General features: G+C 41.9%; 1 protein-coding gene across 1 annotated transcript; it reads left to right on the top strand.

The window, feature by feature from the left end:
• Positions 1-4751: 4751 nt before the first annotated feature.
• LOC310932616 (C1q-related factor-like) lies at positions 4752-20191 on the top strand (the record flags this gene model as incomplete). The annotated part of the gene is made up of 2 exons (XM_083895942.1): positions 4752-5438; positions 20012-20191. Exons 1-2 carry the CDS (start codon positions 4821-4823, stop codon positions 20189-20191), a joined length of 798 nt encoding a protein of 265 aa, XP_083752068.1. The 5' UTR covers positions 4752-4820.
• Between the last annotated feature and the right edge of the window lie 2287 nt (positions 20192-22478).

A 22478-nucleotide genomic window follows, 5' to 3' on the forward strand; every position in this document is an offset into this window, starting at 1 on the left:
ATGACGATGATGATGATGATGATGATGACGATGAAGAGAAAGAAATAAAAAAACAAATCCACCGAAATAGCTGGTGACACGTCAAGTGTAATATTGCGGCATCCTGCTCACTGATCCGTCTCAATTCATCACAAGCGATCGGTCCAACTCCGACACTGACAGTCTGCGGCCGTGCCAGAAAACAGGCAACTGCTGAAAGAGCCAAGAGCTTGGGGATTTATTTAATTATTTATTCGACCAAAATGAACAAAGCAGCTGATTTCACATACTGACATATTGAACATAATACACTCTGTAAGGATAAAACACAGCTCAATTATATCCATGTGTGGGATTAAAAATACTTTTTCTAGGTGTGTTGTTGTTTATGAATGCACTTGATACACCTGTGATAACATAAAAACATCTTCTTACATTTTTCAAATCTTTGGGACGTTTTGTCCAAACCAAAACGAATGTTTGTGCATGACCAAGTTGGAGCTTTTTACTGAGGTTAGCCACCATTTCACAGTGGAGTAATATGACAGCTTGTTCTTCTGTCAGTTGTACATTCAGTTTTATCTGATTTAATCTGAGTTAAACTCTCTCTCAGTCAACGCCGTCATGATTGTGCATAATAAAGCAGCTGAAGAAGGTGCACAATGTACAACTTTTTGCTGAGATGGGGCTGTTGCCATTCAGTAATGTGGCAGTTTTAAACAGTTTATTCTAATAGGTTTAACAAACGTGAGGGAAGTAGTTGAAGTGCCGGAAGTGGAGGTGCCACGGATATCGGTTTTAAACAGCAGTGAGGATCAGCGCCAAAAAGCAGAATGAACGCGGGAGAGAGCACTGTACACAGGAGAGCACAAGGATTAAAGCTCACATAGAGTCCCGTTGCACATAATATGTAAGTAGACCTCCATAACTAACATATATTATATGTTAGTTATGGAGGTCTACTTACATTCATTAACTTGTTTTTATGGTCAAAAACCTCCTTGTTGCTGTAAGCGAGCCGATAGAAATCTCTCTTTTCTAATGGTGTTCCTCAGCCGCGATATTTCAGTCTGAACTCTGATACCCAGAAGACAGAGTGTGTTGTGATTGGCCAGCCAGCGCAGAACCTTCCCAACTGTCTTGGCCAATACCCGGAAGTGACGGAAGGAATGGTGGATGCACTGCTACTCATTATCAAAACATCCCTTTTATGACTTTGACCCGGAGTCAGAAGACACTGTCGCTTGTGAAACACCTCCACAACTGACGTTATTCTTCTTCTGCGGTTCAATGTACGCAACCGGATGTGCCCGGACTAGTGCCCGAAGCAGGAGGATCTGCTGTTCAGGAGAACCGGTGTTTACGTAACCGGACCGGGTTTTTTCAGAGATCTCGCTGAGCCCGAGATTACAATAAAACACAGCGTTCTCAGCAGTGGCTGAACTGTTTGTTTTGAACCTTCAGGGCTTCATAAACAAGGTAATGACGCAGATACACACTGAAAAACAGTGTTAATTGGAACTTCCGGTCTAGGTCCGCTTTAACAAAAAAAGGGCAAAAACAACAAGCAGGGAGTCAGCACGAGAGTAAAGAGGTTTTTCAGGAGAGTCGCGACGTTAGCACTGAGTAGTCTGTTACGATCTGGCGATGAGTGACTGCAGGACCAGGAAATATGTAGGCTGAGTTGATGAGTGAATTGGGAGCAGGTGTGCTCCTGCCGCAGGTGAGATGATTGCATGCTGGAGGTGAAAGCAGGAGAGTGCAACCGCATGTTTGTGCACGACAAAGCTGCAGCTTATTAAGCAAATGTTACTGAGTTTATCTGCCATGTCATAGTGATGTAATGTCATTATCAGAATGAAAGTATTTCATGTGTTTTCCTGTGATGGAGTACATTCAGTTTTATCTTATTTAAGAAAGTAAACTCTGTCCATAGCAGCTAAAGAAGGTGTACACCTTTGCAGAAAGCCTCAACTCTTGAAGACATATTTGAATGTACATGTTCTATTATTTATGTATTTCTCTAAAAATACACTCCAGTGACTACTGAGGAAACACCATCGCTTTATTCATAATTTTATTGAATAACTTTGCACAGTAAATGATAGTAATTTGTTTCAGGAAAATCATGAAAGAAAATCAATTATTTAGTACAGATTGTACAAATGAAAGGTGATAATAAAAGTATTTACAGAGTTTTTGGTGCTTGAACTCAGAAAGAAAGTATTAAGACTGAAGTCATCAAGCCTGAGCAGCGTCTTGGTAAATCAGTCCAGACCCTGGTGGTGGTTGATGATTTGGAGGATGAAGAATGATGGATCTGATGATGGAGAGGTTCCTATAGGACAGTTCTAGCTGTCAGCCACACAGTGTCCGCTCATGTGTGTCATGCTTTATTTTCTGTTATAAAAAGATAAACTGACAGCATGTTCTCTTGAAGAAAACTAAAGATTAGAGACGTGTTTCCACCAAGTGGAACGGTTCAGTTTTGTACGTTCCCATTAGGAATAGTACTAAAATAACTGGCCCCAACCGTTACATTTTTCCGTGCCCAGAGTATGGTATTGCATGGGTGGAGCTGATTGGGTGACAGAAATGTGACCAGAGTTTCTTCAACGCCTGCAGGCTTTTCTCATACAAAGTTTGACATCTTAGTGGGACAAACAGCCACAAACTGCTGCTGGACGTCCTCCATGTTGTGTCGCGTTCATCATGCTACGTATATCTGTCTCAGTCGAAGCTCAAGACTGACCGAGAGCTTTACCGTTCCAAACCGTACCATACTGTACCAAACTCAACTGTACCATGACGGAAACACGGCTTAAGACCCCAAAAATCCTAAGGGTATTAGGTTAATTGTTGTGAGGCTTGAGAAGGAAGTGCTAAACTAGTTATTTTTTGCAACCAGCAGAGTTGCCCCCTGGTGGTTAATCAATAAAAATCAATAAAGTGTTACTCCCTGGTCTCACCCTGCAAAGCGGGGGAGACCCACAGTCTGTAGGTCTAAATGTGGACTCATTTGCAAAAACTGGACACTAAGCAGTGTGATGGAGGGGTGGGACAGGAGCAAGATCACCTTGGCATACATGACGTAGAAGCACCAGCAGGGGTTTCCGTAATTACTCACTATTCATCAGAGTGAAGCTTTGTACAGAAAGACCTGCACGCTCTTTTCCCAACTGGTCGACAGGTGAACTTTTAGCATTTCCCAGGTCCTTGATTGAATTTGTCCATATTGAGTTCTGAACTGTATTAGACCGAAAACACCAAAGACCGAGCTCTTTACAAACACAACTGCACACTTCACAGGACGACTGTGTTTGCCGTCTGCAGACTTTATTATTTGCTGTCTTACTTCACCATTCATCACTCCAAGGGATGGAAATGTCAAACAAATGACATCATTGCTGCATATAGATTTTCTCCCCCCAAGCAGGACGCTTAATTTGATAAAACCATGAAATCAACACCAATAAGGGATGGTGTCAGCACATTCAGATGGAGAAACAGTGTTATTGACATAAAGGCAAAGCAAAGAGGAGGAATAAAATAACAACAGATGTCAGTGGCTATTAACAGAAAAATAGATTTGCTGCCTTTGCCCTTAAAAAGTGTCTCGGAGTAAGAAGATCATTCTAAAAGTTTTTAAAACATCATCCACGTACTGTATGAAGATACATTTATCATTGTGATATAGACTGCAAGTCCTTGGCTCATTGTGTTCATTCTTGGCATTTGCTTTAGGTAATTAGCACCTCTTTTTTTTCTTTTTTGCCCGAGAAGCTGGCATAGCAGATTTAAGTGTTGCCTTGTGTCTTTACACATACACTGTATGCATGAATGTTTAGAGCCCACCTCCAAGAAAAGAAGAAGAAGGAAAAGAAAGGAAAAAAAAAAGACTGTCTCTCCACAGCTCCATCTTTATTTTTAGACACTGGATGCTGATGAGAGAAGAAAAAGCAAGGGAGTGAGAAATGGCATCAGAAGTGGGAGAAAGAAGAAAAGCAAGGATAGAGAGAGGGGGGGGAAAAGATCGGGATGAAAGATAAGGGGAGCAACATGGTCAGGGAGGGGGGTGGCTGTGTCGGTGCCTCTTTAGTTGAGGAGAGTGGGAGAAGGAAATGCAACGGGATGAGAGCTCTTCCTCTGAGTGAGCTGGAGAGAGCGAGAGAGAGAGAGAGGGGGACGGGGACACAGCCACACCAACCTCACACTCGATAGGGGAGCAGAGGGGAGGAGGGGGCTCAGCTGCTGCCGCCGCCACTGTATAAAAAGCCAAGCCTGAGAATCCGGCACCACAAACCCACCACACACACACACACACACACGCACACACACACACACACACACACGCACACACACACACACACACATACACACAAATCCAGTCACTGCTCTGTATCTCCCACACTCTCCCTCCCTCCCTCCTTCCCTCTCTTGCTCTCTCTCTCTCTCCCTCACTCCATCCCTTTGGGCTCTGCATCCTTCTTGCTTCTTCTCACAAGTCAGATTGTGTTTGTAAGTACACGCTGAATGTCTCCCTGTGTATGCCTGGGCTTCCTCAAGTCTTTTTGCATGTGTGAGTGACTGCCTGTCTGTTTGAGTGTGACTGAGTGGAGCAGCGAGGTGTATCAAGTGTATGAGGGTCTCTGTCTCACCCTCACACACACTCCACTCTTCCTGCAACTCTTCTCGGGATCCTTGGATCCCTTTCCTCCGCGACGGGCTCCCCACACAAAGCAGTCACCATTTCCGCTCCCGGGAGATCCACGCTGGCAGCGCAGCCCCTTCCCCGACTCAGCATCGGGAGGAAGACCCTGGTGGCGGCTGCCGTGGGGGTTATGCTGGTCCTGGTGCTGGTGGTCCTCATCCCGGTGCTCGTCAGCTCTGTGGGTACAGATGCCAGCCACTATGAGATGCTGGGCACCTGTCGCATGGTGTGTGACCCCTACCTGAACAAGGGAACACCAGCCAGCAGCACCAGTTCCACCGGTCTACAGGCTGAGGCAGAGGCGCTGAGCGACCACAGCAACGTGCTTCCACCCTCCACCTTACTGCAGGGCCCACAGGGGAAGCCTGGCAGGCCAGGCAAGCCCGGACTCCCTGGACCACCTGGACCACCAGGAGAACCAGGGCCACCGGGACCTGCTGGGCCTCCTGGTGACAGAGGGGATCAGGGAAGGACTGGGGTTTTGGGTCTGGGGGGAAATGGAGCTATCAGCACAGCCACCTACAGCACTGTGCCTCGAGTGGCTTTCTATGCAGGGCTTAAAAACCCCCACGAAGGCTACGAGATCCTCAAGTTTGACGACGTGGTCACCAACCTGGGCAACAACTATGATGGCATTTCGGGCAAATTCATCTGCAGCATCCCGGGCACATACTTCTTCATCTACCATGTGCTGATGCGAGGAGGAGACGGCACCAGCATGTGGGCAGACCTCTGCAAGAATGGCCAGGTTAGTGCTTTGAATTATATTTGTTTGACTTTCTTTTCCTCACTTTAAAGCACATACGACTTCTCTGATGCTCACCTTCTCCCTTGCTGTACGTCCGCTGTGACTCTGTTAACAAAAAAAAAAAAAAAACATCCAGACACTGCAGGAAGCTGATTATTTTTCTTAGAAAAAAAAAAAAAAAAGAAAAAAAGTCAGTGAATTTAAAAAGTGACTTTGTGAGGGAAGCGTGCGCATCTGCTGCGCTCCTCCAAAGCCCAGAGCGCACAGCTGTGACAGTGAGCGCGCCCGGAGATTAAGATGTGTTGACTAGTTGCAACCCGCGTCCCCTTCACCGCATGATGCGTCCTGACATTGCCGCGTGCAGAGGACGGTCACAGTTTGGGCTGCAGGGAGCGCGTCATGTTTGCCGTTTGGAAACGGATGAGGCGATCTGTGTTTTTTTTTTTTTCTTCCTTCCTTGTATTAAATCCAAGTTTGTGGAGTGCTGGTATTTAAACTGTTTGGAAACAGAGAAGCTTCGGGATTTGCAAAGTTTAAGTAGAATGAGAATGAAAAAAGAGATAATGCTCTCTGTAAATGTATTTCTACCGAGTATCAGTTTGTCAAAACCATCCTTGTTATTATTATTTTGAACGTTAATAATATATTCCACGAAAGACTCTTAACTTTTTAAATATATGTGACTGACCGGTGCACTGTGTGCAAAACAACGGGTAGGAAATCGAAATCATTTATAATATCTGGAGCATACAATTAAGTCGGTGCAAACTCACCGGATCTGTGCACTCGTGTTAAATGTGCATCATGACACCTGCGCGGTCTATCCACGGCTTCTTTGATGCATCGTTTTAATGGGGCGCTAATTTGGTTTTGCGCCTCCCGAGGGTCTTCTCAGGTTGGTAATGGGCGCCAGCGCAATTTGCAGCCTTCCGATCAGCCGTCAGATCGCTTACATTTTGAAGTGGCTTTGAAAAAAATATGTTTTCCTTTTTTTTACTTTGCTGTTTAAAAGATGCACAGATGATTTCAGTCTCTCTTTTTTTTTTTTGCTGTAAGCTGCAACCGTGCATCCACCAGTGTGCACAGCAAACAAACAGGAAAAATACAACTTATTAATGTAAAAAAAATACATATACATATCAGCGTGTGTCATAGTTTAAAGGGTTTAAAAATACTTTTTACTGATATCAATCACAAAAACATGTACTTTCTGAATGAATACTGAGTTCCAGTCTGTTAAAAGGAGGGATTATTGTAAAATAGATGTTAAAAGGATGCATTTTTCACATTTTATAACTATTCTATAGTATCACAAGCTCAGTTATAATTTCTGTCATTCAAGGGCTCATGTCTCATTTAATCTTAAATCTTTAATTTTCCTTTTTTTTTTTTTATCCTGGCAAATGTGACATTTTGTTAAAGATCTGTATTCATTCTCTGTATTCATTCATAAGCACACATGTATACACACATCACAAGAGACTGGAAGTGTTTTTTTATTATTTAATAATTAGATACGTCATAGAACTCTTGCTGTGTGTTTTTTTCAGTTGAATGAAAATACATTCTGGTTGGATGCTCTTCAAACAAACAGTCATTCTCAAATCTCAGCTCTAAATCCGTCTTTCTCTTCTGTCCTTCCACAAATCAGGAGTTTCATGATGGAGCCTAGTGATGCGTAAATAGTCCCATCTTTACTGTAAATTATACACGTGAAAATAACTTAATATTAAGTATTATTTATAATTGCAGGAAGAGCACAGTCATTCAGCAGGACATCAGAGCTCACCTCAGAGCCTGCAGCACACACTTGTCTAACTCTGTGTCACTTTGTCTGCTGCAGACAGGACTTTCAGAATAAAACGAAGACGTGTGTGACATCAGCAAAAAGATCAACGTGACAAGCTAAATATACCCAATAATGTTCATGTCAGAATGAAATGCAGTCATGGGGGATAATTTCAAAGAAGATACCTGCCTGGTTGATTACAATGTCATCATTAGCAGTGCTCGGATGTTACATTAACTGTAATATGCATTAAGAGATGTTTGTCATCTATCAGAGCACACATTTTAATGTCATCAAATAATTACATTTTGTCCGCTGAAGACATTTTTATTAACTTATTCACCATCAACTCCTCTGCTGCTCACTAAAATGTGACAAGTCAAAGTTGCAGCACAGACGTCACCAGTTACAAAGAGGGGGGAGAAGTTAAAATGGCAAGATCGTTTGAGGCGGGTAAATTTATCGGTGGGGACAATTCAGAAACACCTTGACATTATAGAGAGAGACACACACACACACACACACGTATTGCAGTCCCTGAAACTGCCATCAATCTTAGTACTCAAAAAGTCACCTGCGCACATGGATACACAGAAATGCTGCTGGTGACAGATGTTGTTTTACTGTATGAGTAAAACAGCATCACACTTTTCTGCAAGTCCCAGGAAGTGCTATTCATAGTCATGAACTTGCTGTGCAGTCACAAAGACTCATGATTTGTGCAGCAACATAAATCACAAATACCTTTTCTCACATTCATTTTCTGAAGTTCTTATCTATGTTTTCTTGGGGGGGAAGTGCAGTATTTAAGTAAAAGTTACTATCAACCAGAAGGGCTCTTACAAGTGTTGGAAATGTGGAGATAAAAAAGTGGTTGGCAGTGGCTCTGCATTGGCATAAATCTGCAATCTTGCCAAGGCAGCTAGAGGTTAATCCCTTTATCCTGGCCAAGTTCATAGCCAGCAAGAAAAAGAGAGTTACAGCAATCACCCTCTATATATAATGTCTCACTCAACAGGAATGTTTATGAGTAGGCGTAAAAGCATTGATATACAGTATAATAGAGGAAGAAGAACATATGTTCCAATAAAAAGCCTTCTGTTCCCGCTTCATTGTGCTCCCCAGAGGTGGGTGTGGAGGTACTTAAGTTAGACGCACACAGTGTGTCCCCAGAGCAGCGCGTAATGTTTATAAAGTGGTAACTGCTCCTCTGTCTCCGTCTTCGTCTGTCCCATGCACAGCTCGTGCATAAAAGTGGAGTCCTCTCGCTGTGGCGTTTATTAGGTCGTTGGCCCCAGAGCCTCAATCTGTGTAAATGACTTGGAATGGTTATAAATGTTGAGCCCAACTTATGCTACATCATTGATGAAGTGCTGAGGGTCAAACGGGAGCCTCCTGCAGTCACACCGGTGTTTTCCTCAGCTCATTAAGGCGGCAAAAAAGCTAGAGTGTGAGGTGGAACAGTGGAGGCCAGGGAATTGCAGACAATGCGAGCATTTTATCATCTTTTGGCTTTAGTGAAGCTGCAGGTTTCCAGTTTTTTCCTGCAGTGCTGTTTCAATCCAGCACGTGCTCCTTCCACTCCAGGGGTTCTTACAAGCAGTGTTCATCTTCCATGGGTAACTTTATGTCTTTGCCTCTTTTTTAACTTGGCAACAACAATACTCTGTCCCCAGGACTTTGACACCTCTATTAACGGGACCAAAAAGTCAGTCAGCTTCCTGGTAAACAAACAAAATAAGGAATCTATTTTCAGCACCCTCCCAGGTTTCTCGCCACAAACTCTACTCGTTGTTCTTCTACTTGCTTTCCAAATAGTCCAATAACTTCATCAATGAATTGCTATAACCTGTCTTGTAACACATCCTGAGAGACACGGCAGTGACAATGAAGATTTAGTGGAGGCAGCAGAATATGGGGGGAAAAAAGGAGGATGGAAAAGACATCGTTATTGTGCTTTTGTGCTACCGAGTCTGTTTAATTGTAATTAAAAAGCTTGAATCAGATCCAGGATGTGTTTGCGCTTCTCCTCTCCGTTCCCTTCTTAATATTGTTATTAATCTGCAAAACCGTTTCAGAGTTAATTAAAAGCAATGACTTCAGCGTCAGTCTCTCAAGAGGGCCATAGTGAATAATCACTCTGTCTCCTTCTTTAATAAGCTTCAACGTCCTTCGTGCACATGGCTCTTCCCGAGCAATTACCGCTGCTGCCTCCTCCTCAAATACACACTCATTCACACATGCTCATACACACACACACACACACTCACACACTCACAGCCCTGCTCCCCAACCCTCTGCTGTAACCCACCCCAACTGTGCTCTGCCCTCCATCTCTCCTCTATGGCGGAACTCTGGGAGCTCACTTTCCTGAAGGAGCAGAGAGTTTTTGTTTTTAAGGAGAAAACTTCTTTTTAACAAGAGAGATCACAGGATTGAGCCGCGAACACAGCCACGCCATCAATATTCCTCATCGCTTTCAAGTGATGCATTGCTCTGTAACAGAACAGGCTACGGCGACAGACTTTTATTTCAGATTTTCAGATTTCAGTTTTTTTTGAGCTCTCCTCGCTTCAGTGTCTTCCACTGTCTTTTTTTTGTTTTTTTTGTTTAAACCATGAGCTGAGCTCAACTCAGTCACGTGTCATTTTTCCTGTCAAACTCTTCGCTTCAGTCCATCTCCGCTCATGAAGGAAAGCTCCAGGAGGAGGTTTTCGGCTCTGGTGCGCATGGACGCCCATTTGTCCTGTTGCATGCGTATCCAGGTGATAACCCACACATATGTTATATTATAGCATGTGTTGTAAATCCTAACGTTAAACACGAGGGAGAAGCCATCTGGACGGTGGTGTCTGTTTGATTTGATTATTGACGTATGCTCAAAATAAACGTGTGAATAACAAAGAGAGGAATCATTCGAGGTCTCCGCAACGAGCTTATCAAAATAATACCTAGACCAGAGGAAAAAAAAAAATATCATCTTTCCTCATCTCATTTGTTACAAGCACTAACTGAAGTTCACTACCTCAACACTTAGACTTGATTGATTTTAACATTCAGGTAATGTTCGGCCCTGCTATTCGTCATCGTGGTGTGACTTCAGCACTGAGAGGCCTCTGTGTGTCTGCCGGCTGTAACAGAGAGACTCTGTCTGAAATAGACAGGCAGGGTTTTTGAGAGAGCCTCCCTCAGTCCCTCAGCATCTTTGCCCACAGTATTGATCCCCTTACGTTCGTATATGTGCATGCGTGTGTGCATGTACGCGTGTCTCTTTCCTCTGACAGACCCGCTTCTTTTTGGTGTGATGTAAACCGTGACACTCCTTCTATAATCAGCCCGTGCGGTGGTAGTGGAGGCGGACCTTTGGCCTTGATCTGCTGTGTAATTGGACATTGGATTTGACACTCTGCCGAGTGGAACATTAGAGCTGGCCTAATTAGGTGCGAGGGCTATTAAATGAAGATTGGCCCATGTTGTTAGGAAATACCACACAGATTGGAAATGTCAAGATGACATCGGGCTGTCCTCTGCAAAGCACGGTCGGGGAAAAAATCCATCATTTATTGGTGAAGTTTCTGAACTTGCTTGAGAACTGCCCTCCACCACTGCCGTGATTCAATTTACTTTTAAAACATTTCACTTCACCCTGAGCTACACAGAGAGCCATAAGAGCCCAGCAGTGTGTGCACACTGTGCTGGCATATTAGATTAAGTAGCTCATAAAATACTGCTACGATATCTCGTGTGCTGAGGGATCAGGAAAAAAAAAAAAACAGGTTAAAATAGGTTGTGGAATGTCTCCCGTGGCTCGCTGACTCAAGGATGCAGTGGCGTTGACTCACAAGGCTTCTTCACTATAATGAGGGCCACATGGGAGTCAGAGAAGTGCCCCCGGCCCTCTTATGCAAACATCCCTCTCCCCCACGCCCCTGACATTTAGCCGTACCCGAAATTGTATTACTCGGGGATACCCACGATTATCCTATCCCTCCTCACAGGAAAGCAGCAAAGACTGTGGCTTCAAATGACTCCCAGTTTGCTTCAGCTCCGAGTGTTTAACCCCCCCCCCCCTTTAAAATATGGGTAAGATTCCCACATTCACACTAAAAACGAGGGGATGAATTGGATCCTGTATGAATAATGCATGTCATAGCGGTGCTGTCAGTTTTGCCTCTCATCCAACGCTAATACAGACACTCACTTTGCCTCGTTTTAGAGGAATCACCTTTCTTTTTTTTTTATTCAAGAAAATGGGAAATCTAAGTGCCTGAGGGCTACTAGGAAGCATAAGTTGTACATTTTTGCAGTGCAAGTCTCTTTTTTAAGACAATGCTGCGAGTGGTGATTGTAGTGTCTGTGATTGTTCTCCAACTGTAGAGGCAGACGGTGCTGTGCGCCGCACTCATTAACGGAGTCTGATGAGTCAGATTCAGGAAGAGAAAAAGCGACTGAATCACAGGTCAAAGTTGATGCCTATTTTATTTATTTTATTATATCTATATATATATATCTATATAGATATATATATGTGTATTTTTTCCTTGCACAACATTTCCATTTCAAAACCTCAAAGCTGTTTTGATCTCATCCTCTGTCATCATCATCAAATTCCCCCGGCCTCTTGACACTTTCGGGCAACATTTGGATGAAGTATCAGTTGCACACAATTCAGTTTACGGCTGGGAAACACAGGGTGACTCAAGAAACAATATGATACAGCGCACAATAACGATGATATCATGTGAAACCTTATTTATTTATGTATTTAAGTAAAACATGGCAACACAGTGTGCTTTACAAAGAAATATAGTTTTGAAAATGCAGTAGTATGGATAATTATATAGTAATATCTGTCTAAGTTGCATTCTTGGTGGAAAACCACTGTATTATTTCAAGGAAAATATCAATATTTTATATGAGGATATCAATAATCATATTGCAGGAAATAGGACGCTCATATTCGGTCGATAATATTAATTCTAACCTTATTGGTACTAATGAACCGCTGCCCCACACCGGACTCACCTTTAGCATGAACATAAGCAATTTCATTAACATTTAAAAGGAAAAGTCATTCTGTTTCAAAAGCAGGCTGAGCAGGTACAAAGAGAACAGCTGGTGAATTGCATCCAGGAAGCCTCTTTTCTGCTCTCATCCAACAGATGGCAAATCTCCTGTTACCATTTCATTCCACTTATGTTTCCACTTAGATTCCTTCAACAAATAAACCTGTAACACACGAAGGGGACACGCCGCTTTCTGATTCTACAACTCTCCCCCAGCCCATCATAGTTTCTTGTCCTCATTATTTCAACAAAACGTGCTCCCATATGTATGTGTGTGCAGCAGTAAAAAAAAAAAAAAAACTGCATATGGATGTATGTGTATATGGCGTCCTGTCAGGTGCCTGTGTGTTTTATATGTGTGGTGCAAGGGAAAGTGTTGGAGCAGACTCAATAGCAGTGGCAAAGCCATCTAAGCTTCGATTACGCATGCAGTTCACGGCTGGAATGTTCAAACACAATTAGACAGCGGTACACTTTGATTTAAACAGGGCCGATGGACTCGTCGATCCAAAATGGAGGCTCAACAATCAAGTCAACAAATCCCTGTCAGAGACGCCCACGAGACATGTCCTTGTCACTGTGACAAAGCCTCTTGTAAGATCACTGTCCCAGAGAGACTTTACGAGCTCCTCCTGCTCCACACACACCAAAATAAAGCCTCACATTGTCACCATTTCCATAAACAGTTCACTTTAATGGTTCATAATGAAAGGAGCGCAGCCAAGCGTACAGTAATACCGCACACTACAGATGCCAAATGAGATGCAAACATCATATAATTGAAATTGTTGATCGTAACAAAAATCCCATAAGACCAAGCAGCAATCACAGCCTTTTTTATATATATATATATATATATATATGTGCCCACTTTGGAGCAGCCTCTTCTAATAAACACCATCATTATTGATAACTGTCACACACGTCATTCGTAATTAAACAGTGCACGAGTTAAGATAATTCACACTTCACGTTTCACGGGCACACAACATCTATCTATTAAGTCCAAAACACGGGGCCCGTGAGTTTCCGCCGTGTCTCCACGCGGAAATTTTATTCAATCAAAGTCATCACGTTGACGAAATGACGGATGCAAACACGCACGAGCAGCCACAAGGAAGACAACATCGCCCGACACCTCATTTACCATCGCTGGCGCCAGCGCTTACCGCCTCATGCTTTGTTTGTCTTGTCAAAGTTGCTCTCAATATTGCACATCAAGGTCACGCACTGCCAGTTGGCTGTTTGTCCTGCTCGTCCCTTCACTATAGATCTGCCATATCCTCCATTTGAACCTTTCCCTCATATCCCTAACAAGTTGTCTGGGTGCGAGAAACAAACAAACGAATAAATATACAATAACAACGAGTCCAAAAGTTGCTCCTTCTTCATTATTTTTAAAACAGAGTGAGAGATTTTATTCATGTGTTCACTGAAAACAAAAGATAGAGGCCTACAATTATTCTAAAAAAAAACATCCATTTGAATAAAGAAGCAGAACGAAAAAGAAATAGACACATTTCAGTGGAAGTTTACTTTCTCCACTCAAGTAAAATATTATTTATAATTGTATCTGCCCCTCCACTATAAAAAAACACACATAAAACATGCCCTTGCAGAAGTCTTAAAATGATCTCCTTAATGACTAATGAAGGTTATAATTTAAGATATATTACACATTCTCCAGAGGTTCCCAGGCTCTGTGTGAACACCTGCCAAGCAAATATTTAGCTAAAGTTTCATTAAAATCCCAACTGACAAATCCTCTTGACACCACCCCCACCACCGCCGCCAACCCAAAAGCAGTAACCGTCTAATAAGACGTTGTTGACTTTGCACACTCGTGGCACATCATATCATATTAATATGCACTGGACACGGGCATCGCGGAATCAGAACAGGAGGTTTTGTTTGCACATCGATATGAGCTGTGCTAGATTTAATCAGGAGGATAAACAACAAAAAAAGTACAATACTGAATATATTATCCGCGCACATTAAAGCCTCTCCTCGGAATTTCATTATTTTATTTCATCAAATCCAATGTGGCTGCTACTGTCCGTGTTGTGTTTTAAAAGAAAAATCCATTTCTCTCTTTTAAACCACACCAGACCAGGTGTTGCCGTAGACGGTGAAAAATAATTACGCTTTGCCTCAGTCATTTAAATCCCTTTAAATGATCATCTTCAAATGTCTGCGCATCAATAAAAAAACTTGTTGTTTTTTTTAACAGACAATGAAGTTGTTAAAAATGTCTTAATCTCTGTGCTCTGTAATTCAATGCCATGAGCTGAGGCTGAAGCGAAAACACATCTTAACTGTTTGAAAACTATTCAGAGAATGAAGTGTCTGATGGTTTGCAAGGTTGCAACGTTGGTCTCTGTGCAAAAAGTGTAACAATAATTTGACAGTTTCCAAAGTTTTCAAAGCTCTAAAATCTGTCTTTATGATAAAATTCTGAATTTATTGTAGATTTACATTGTAGACAATAAAATTGTATCATTACGGATCAATTTCAGCATAACATAATGTGTGAGAGAAGGTAATTTCTTCACCTGCTCTGGACAATTACTACAACTACTACTACTACTACTGCAAATCAAACCACAAAGATAAAGTAATAATATAATATGAAGTAGTTTGATAGTAAATCTATGAAAACATGTGTCAATATGCACAGACTATGTCAAAGATGAGAGATTATCTCATTGCCTCATATGAAGCACATGGACGTAAGTGTCAAAATTCAACAAAACACTCTGCATCATGGTATTTGTATAGTGATCATTGTGTAATAGGTCAGTAATATTATGTAAAGCCAACAGATACAGTTTCCATGGTAATAGTGTGGAAATAACACAGTAATCACACTAAGACCATGTTATTTCCAGCTTTATATGCAGGTGACAGCTTGATAATGACTACAGGCTATGATTGTGATACATTCACATGCAGAGGCGATTCTAGAGTCTGTAACTCTATAAGCAAAAGTCCCTAAGCAAAGATTCCCAGGGGGCCCTTCCTTCCAACCAGTGTTCATCACCATTACGTTATAAATAATCTGACACCAACGAAAAATATATATTTTTCTAAATGAATGAAATAACATGGAACAATTAAAAGGTATGTGAAACTATAAATGTAAAGAACAATAAAATACTGTAAATAGCTTTTAAAAAACTATATAAACTTAGTAAAAAAATACATTACACTGTAAAGAACCCACATTATAAAACAATATAACTATATAAAAAAATAAAATACTGTAAATAACTGAAAAAAACATATATAAACTGAGTAAAAAAGATATGCATTACACTGTAAATAATCCTCTTCATTTTCCAACTTGCAGAACGAGTTGGAAAACTTGCAGAACGATAACTTCACAGAAGTTAACTCGAGGTGGGGCCCCTTTAGGGAGGTTTCCTGCTGAGATGTCATTGCAAATCGCCCATTGTTTTTTTAAGGGGGACGGGGAGGCGGCTGGTCACTGCACATTTCAGTAAAAACAGCCCTCAGGCTCTGAGTGTCGGGGGCCCCCTAACAGCTCAAGGCCCCAAGCAGTTGCCTGCCTTGCCTGTTCACAAGCTGCGCCCCTGTTCACATGAGCATTTCTGTGAATCAAAATCAATAGTTACATCTGTATAAAGTTGACATTTTCACACGTAGTTATTGCCTGATGATTACAAAATAAGAGCGTATTGTAGGAGCCATATACATTGATTTGTATTTTCTTGCTTTATTCCTCCAGAACAAATTTAAGTTTGTGTTGCTGAAGCAAGCAGTTTTTTTGACCATGATTTTTATGTTTAAAGACTTTGTATGGAAAACTGATTGAAAGTAACGTTGCAACAGAGCATTTTAAGTCAAAGTATAAGAAAGTTTCTCCAAGTTACACTTCTGAACAAACTACCAATTAGACTTGGCCACTACAAGTATGACCCTATTACTTCCCTGTTGCTGTACCATTACTATTCCGTAATGTTATGAGTCAAAGATAAACACAGTGGCAACACTGACCATTTTTTAGTATTGAATATGAGCAGAAATACAGTCTCGCCTACGATATACTCTAACTGTTAAGTGATGTTGTATAATTCCCAAGTTACAAACACTGCAGCACAAAGCCTGGTTCACACAGGATCATCAAAGGTGTCACATATTTGACCACCTTACCACTTAAATGCTTTTTATACACACACAAAAACACAGTGTTCTTATTACATGACCTCACATCTTTTTGTGAGCGAATCTCTAGAGGCTTTTAATGCTCGGAAATATGTGATTTTATTATATGTGGTTCCTAAATGAAAACCATCAATCACTCTTTTCAACAGCAATTCAAACTACGGGATAAAAGCTTTACATTTTTGCTTTAAAATGGATAAATTAATAAATAAAACTCTGCACATCCTCCACAACGGCATGTTGCCAGCAGCAAGTTGTTGAAAATCAGCAGAGGATGAACTGAGAATAAAGACATTACTGAAAGAAGATTAGAACATTCCTAATGCTAAACAAAAAAAAAACTAACAAAAAAAAAACTATTTATGTCAATTTTGCCTCTTCTTTGTGGCCAATTTAACCAGTGGCTTCATTAAAGGCTGCACAGTACTTTATCTTACATCTCAAGAAAAAAATTATTATCTCGGTGTTTGATTGCATTCAATGTTAGTTTGTCCTTACATCTAATCATTAAAAATGACAGCGTTATGATCCACCGATCATCATATAGGAATGATTTAACCTCATGATCAGTGCCTAACTTTAACATGGACTCAAATTATTATGGGACCATTAATCTTATTATTTTGATTATCATGTTTAAGATAAGTAAGACAGCGTAGTCTGATTATGATGTGGCTGAGATGTCTTACTTTGATTGTTCTTACTCTTTATTATGACTTTTTCTTTGGTTTGAAACTGGGAAAGATTTACTCATCAGTCTTGTTCAGGAGTGTATATACAGTATAATGTGTTTGTACCGTATATGAAGATGACTATAATCTATGTCCTCTTCTGTGAAAAGGTCGATCTGGAGTCCAGTAGTGATACAGGAGGAGTGCATCTTCAGAGCCAGACACAACATAAATGATTGTATATGATTATTTTCATTATTTATTAAACTTCTAAATATTGTTGTTCGGATGATACCTGAAACCTGATTTGTTCTATGTGGTTTGAATGACATCATGTTAAATTCAGTTTTAGTAATAGTTCGAGTTCTAGTTTAGTTCTCGTAAATCAAGTCAATATTAGTGGTTAGGGTTAGAGGAAGAGTTTCTTCTTTTGTTTTATAGCAGGTGAAAACCACATCTGTCGTAAAAAAATAAAAAACAGGACTAGCACTCACGTGTAGAACAGATCGTGTTGCTGATATGGGTTTCAGACAGGATCCTACAGTGTTCTGACTCCAATGACTCAGACGCACAAGTGAAATCTTTCTTTTTGACATTTCCGAGCTATTTGGTCATTGACTATTAAGGCCCACTTTACATTACGCGACGTCTTTAGACACACCACCCGGAAATCTGGCAGGAAACAACATTTACCTGAGTGTTCTTGTGACTCCAGGAGGGACTGTGGGTCCAGAGCCTCCCTGCCACCCAGAAACACATTCAGTTTGTCATAGAAGGGGCAAGAGACTCTTGTTGTTGTTTTTCGCCACATTGTTGAAAGCAGCGCGCAGGTCGTGAACTTTCCTCTTTACTTGCTCGACTGTGCGATCGTAGCCGGCCTCCTGCATCCGATGTTGCATTTTTACGTAGACCATCTTGTGCCTGGATGACTCCAGCTTCTTCTGGATCTCGTCCTCCGACCAGATACTGATCAGGCACTTTGTTTCGGAGGTGCGTCCAGCGCCCTTCTTCGCGGGGGTCATATATGCTAATTAGCGCACACTATATGCTAATCGCCTAAACCCCTGACCTCCCGCTGTCGCAAGCCCGAAGCGTTCTCTTTATACGCACTTTGAAGTTGTGAGTTTTCGGGGCAACCACTTGGGAGTTGTCGAGGGAAAATGTAAAGTGGGCCTAAGTAGTTTTGGTTAAATGTGCCTGGGCCAATTGTAACAGTGTAACAGTTGTAACAGTTGTCCAGTCTTTAGTGGTTCGCGGAAGTGTCAGCAGATTTGGTCATAGTTTTTTTTTACGTAAAAGTGTCATTGACGAGCTTAGCACTTATTGACAGTGGGTCTGCCATGTTGGCTCTGAAAGCTTGGTAGAATCTGTCCACATCCAGAGTGTGACTTTTTACTGTTCATCCACCAAAGTTAAGTTTACAGTTGTATAACTTTGTATGTAACGTTACAAGGTCATTCTCACTGTATCAGGCTCTCCCTCTCTCTCTCTGCCACACACACACACATGCATGCATTAAAAAAACACATCTATTGTTTCATTTGGCATTTGGCACTGCAGCTACTCTTTCCTCCCGAGAGAGAGACAGAGAGGAAGAGGGAGAGAGAGAGAGAGAGGGAGAGAAGAGGTCTTAATTAGCCAAGACAGGTTATTTAGAAACTGCTCCAAATAACCTGCAGCCAGAATGGCAAACATCACACACACACACACATACACACGGCCAGGCAAAGGTGCTTTTCGCCTCTGTTAATCATAAAATCTCATTCCAGTGATTGTTGTCATGCTTTGCAAAACCTCACTCAAACATTTCTGCTCATATTCAGCAGTTGACCTTGATGTTTTTTCATCAGTGTGCTTCTCAGTAAAGAGCCCCTGGAGCCGCAGCGCCCGGCTCTGCTGTTAACTTTCTGAAACTTTCTTCTTTCCGTGGACCTATCGCTCTGAGGCTAAATGTTAGGTCTTCTATGAAAAGACCTTTGGCGAGATTGAAACCATAAATCTGCTTGACAGAAACAGGCCTGCAGTTTGACTGACCCTCTGATCGCTCCTGTAGATTTAATATCAATATAACGTGTGAGGTACTGTATGGACCATTGGTGTAAATATTATTTCAAGAACAGATTTTCTGGAGTTTTTATTTGGGCATTACCTCACTGGCATGTTCTCCTGTGGTCTTCCATTTTTATTACTTCCACCACCATCTAATAAAATGTTGTGTTTTGTTAGACAATCAATTTACAGAACGTCTCACAGGAAATTTTTAAAGATAAAGATTCAATTTCTTTTACAGATTTAATAGAAGTGACTTTTGGTGTAAAACTGGAAATTTGATAATTACATTTAATTTGTTATGCAATTTGTTTTGTGTTTTGGGACCCAAAGTCTGCACTGTATTATTATTATTATTACATAATAATAACTTAATTAATAACTAGTCACTCCCTGCCTGTTGACAGTGACAGGAGCATGAAAACATACACATAGAGATATTTAAAGATACTTTATGGATGGTAGTTAGTTATTTCATGAATAAGTAATATTAAGACATGTTACAATAAATATGGAACTTATTGTGTGCTTTTATGCAGGTATTGTTCCTTAATTAAATACTGTAATGCTGTATTTAAGTGTACAGGATTCCGCAGCCCTGGTAAATGGAGATTATGTTAATGCTTTCAAGCTCTAAATACTGTTCGCTAAGACAGAGGCTTGAAACAGCCGCTGCAGCATCTGCTGTGAATGTGTAAGTCGTCTTTGGGAACGGCAACCAGTTCCTCCTCCTAAAGGAGTTGATCTAATGCCCTGATATGCATCATATCTAACGAGCCCACCCATGTCTCCTCCATATTTGTCTCCCAGGTCCGTGCCAGCGCCATCGCCCAAGACGCTGACCAGAACTACGACTACGCCTCCAACAGCGTCATCCTCCATCTGGACGCGGGCGACGAGGTTTACATCAAATTGGACGGAGGCAAAGCCCATGGAGGCAACAACAACAAGTATAGCACCTTCTCTGGCTTCATCCTCTACGCAGACTGAGAACAGACAGACACAGAGACAGTCAGACAGGAAGGGATTGAGAGAAGGAGTTGTACGATGAAGGGGGGGGAGGGGTGTGTATGTGTGTTAACAGCCGGAATCCTTTCTAGTTTTCCTAATTCTCTCCATCATCACGAACACCTCTGCTTCGTATCCATCAGCCAAGACACCCAGACTCTGTAGCCAAGTCTGGATGCAAAGCTCCCGAGGGCACACTGGGAAGGGCCAGGTGGGCGGCGTGGGGAGGAAGCGGGCTGGATTTTCTGCCCTCCTAGATGTAAACGCCGACGCGTCAGAACCTCCTCCCTTTCAGTGTCTCTCCTCTTCAGCCCCTGCTCCATCGCACAGAAACACCAACGACGAAAATGAAAAACCCAGCAAGTGTGGATGGTCTTACCTCTTCTTTCCACAGTGGCAACGGTCAGCTGTATTCTCAGTGGACTCGACTGACTGAAACTTGTAGTGTTGTTTCCGTGTCCTTAGATTGTGTTTTTATTTGGTAGACCTGCATTATACTCGACTCAAAATGAGAAAAGAAAAAAGAATATATTTGTCCAGTGTGAAGATATCCTGTTTGAGTGAGAGAATGGATTTGTGAGATGTTACTTGTGATGCAGCTTGGAAACCGTCTGAATCACAAATCAAGTCAGTCTTTTCATGGCGGTGGGTGTTTGTCCTCATCACTGGCTATAGCAAGGTTATTATATATACATTGTTCATGTGGGGAATAACAATATATTCTGCACTGTACCTTCTAATGTATCTGAAAAGCGAAGCCTTTCATTACAGAGAATAAACCATTAGCCAACTCTCACAAACACACAATGTCCTGCTGCTGTTTGGATTAAACATAGAATTCAAGTCGACTCTTTTGATGTTTGCTCGTTGTGCTCGTGTAAAACGCTCGACTCGGCACAAGCAGCCATGACATGAAGCAACATGTGAGCTCAGATTCTGTGGTCACACGTGCCCATTCTTTCTTCCTCCTCGCTGTGCCAACCTCCAAGCCTTTATCTTCTTCTTCTTCTTCTGTGGTGAGGCAAAAAGAAAGGATGTGGCTTCTGAAGAAAGTCACAAAGACAGAGAGATCAAGAGCCACACGTAAGCGAGACAGCAGGGAGGTAGTGGTGGTGAGGGGGTGGGGGGGTTGGGGGGTCTGAGCATTCGGGCACAGAAACAGTGAGTGGGCAATTTTTCTGTTTCAGTGTCTCCGAGCATCACTGGATGTCATCCATTCATTAGCTGCATATTCACTGACACACAGGAATTATGGTAATATTTACTCAACGTGGCGGCCTGACAGCTTGCTTGAGAATGAAACTGATTGGGTGATTGACTCAGCCTATTATGACTGCACGTTTGTGTGTGTGAGTGTGTGTGTGAGAGTCTGGTGCGTGCCTGTTTGCACGTGGGAGTATGTATGTCTGTATGTCTATGTGTCCGTGCATACCAGTGAGCGTTTGCATTCTAGCATGTGCCGTGCCATAGCTACATTGTTCTTTTCTCTCCGAGTTATTCTGTGCTACAGCCAATGACAGATATTTTACTCAGCAGCCAATGAGATTGTGCTCTGTGGGGCGGGGAGGAGAAATATATATAGATATGATGAGAAGAAACAAACAGCTTGTAAATGAAAATCTATGACATGTTTGTCTATCTTATCTTTTGGAATTGTTGAATACATTTAAATAATAAATGGGATTTTTTTGAGTGGCTTGTCTCAATTCTTGAATCCCAAACAGGAATAATAAGGAAAGTCTCATCAGGGGTCGCTCTCACGCCAGAGTTGTTTGGCGTGCTTTAAACGGACCAGAGTTTGCTTTCCTCAGATAGTGTGCTCCATTTGGACAGGTGTGAAAGCTCATCCGAACTGAATAAGCGAACTCTGGTCTGCAAACGGACTATCTAGCAGATCCAAAACTGGACAGTTTCTTGTGGAAAAAAACAATTAAAGTAAAAGCAAAGATCCCCAAGACTGCATAAAAATGTGGTGCTCCATTGTTTATTTGCGTGGTGAATGAACAAGGTGACTGAAGGGGATGGAGTTCCGTTTTTGGTACATGGCCAATCCACGAGTCAGGGTTTCTTCTACCTCATGCTTTCTTTTCTCCACGGTCAGTGCTTATTTTCAGGCAATAACGCCCAAAACAAGCAGCTGTTTTATCTGCGTGAGGTTGTCCAGGAGGTTTAGTCCACTTACAAAAGTGCAAGTGTGATAATTTGACATTCCCTAACCAATCGGACCAAATCCCCCGGACAATCCTTACTAACTACAGTGTAAATATGG

Source organism: Microchirus variegatus (genome assembly GCF_963457635.1).
Source record: "Microchirus variegatus genome assembly, chromosome: 10".
NCBI lineage: Eukaryota > Metazoa > Chordata > Actinopteri > Pleuronectiformes > Soleidae > Microchirus > Microchirus variegatus.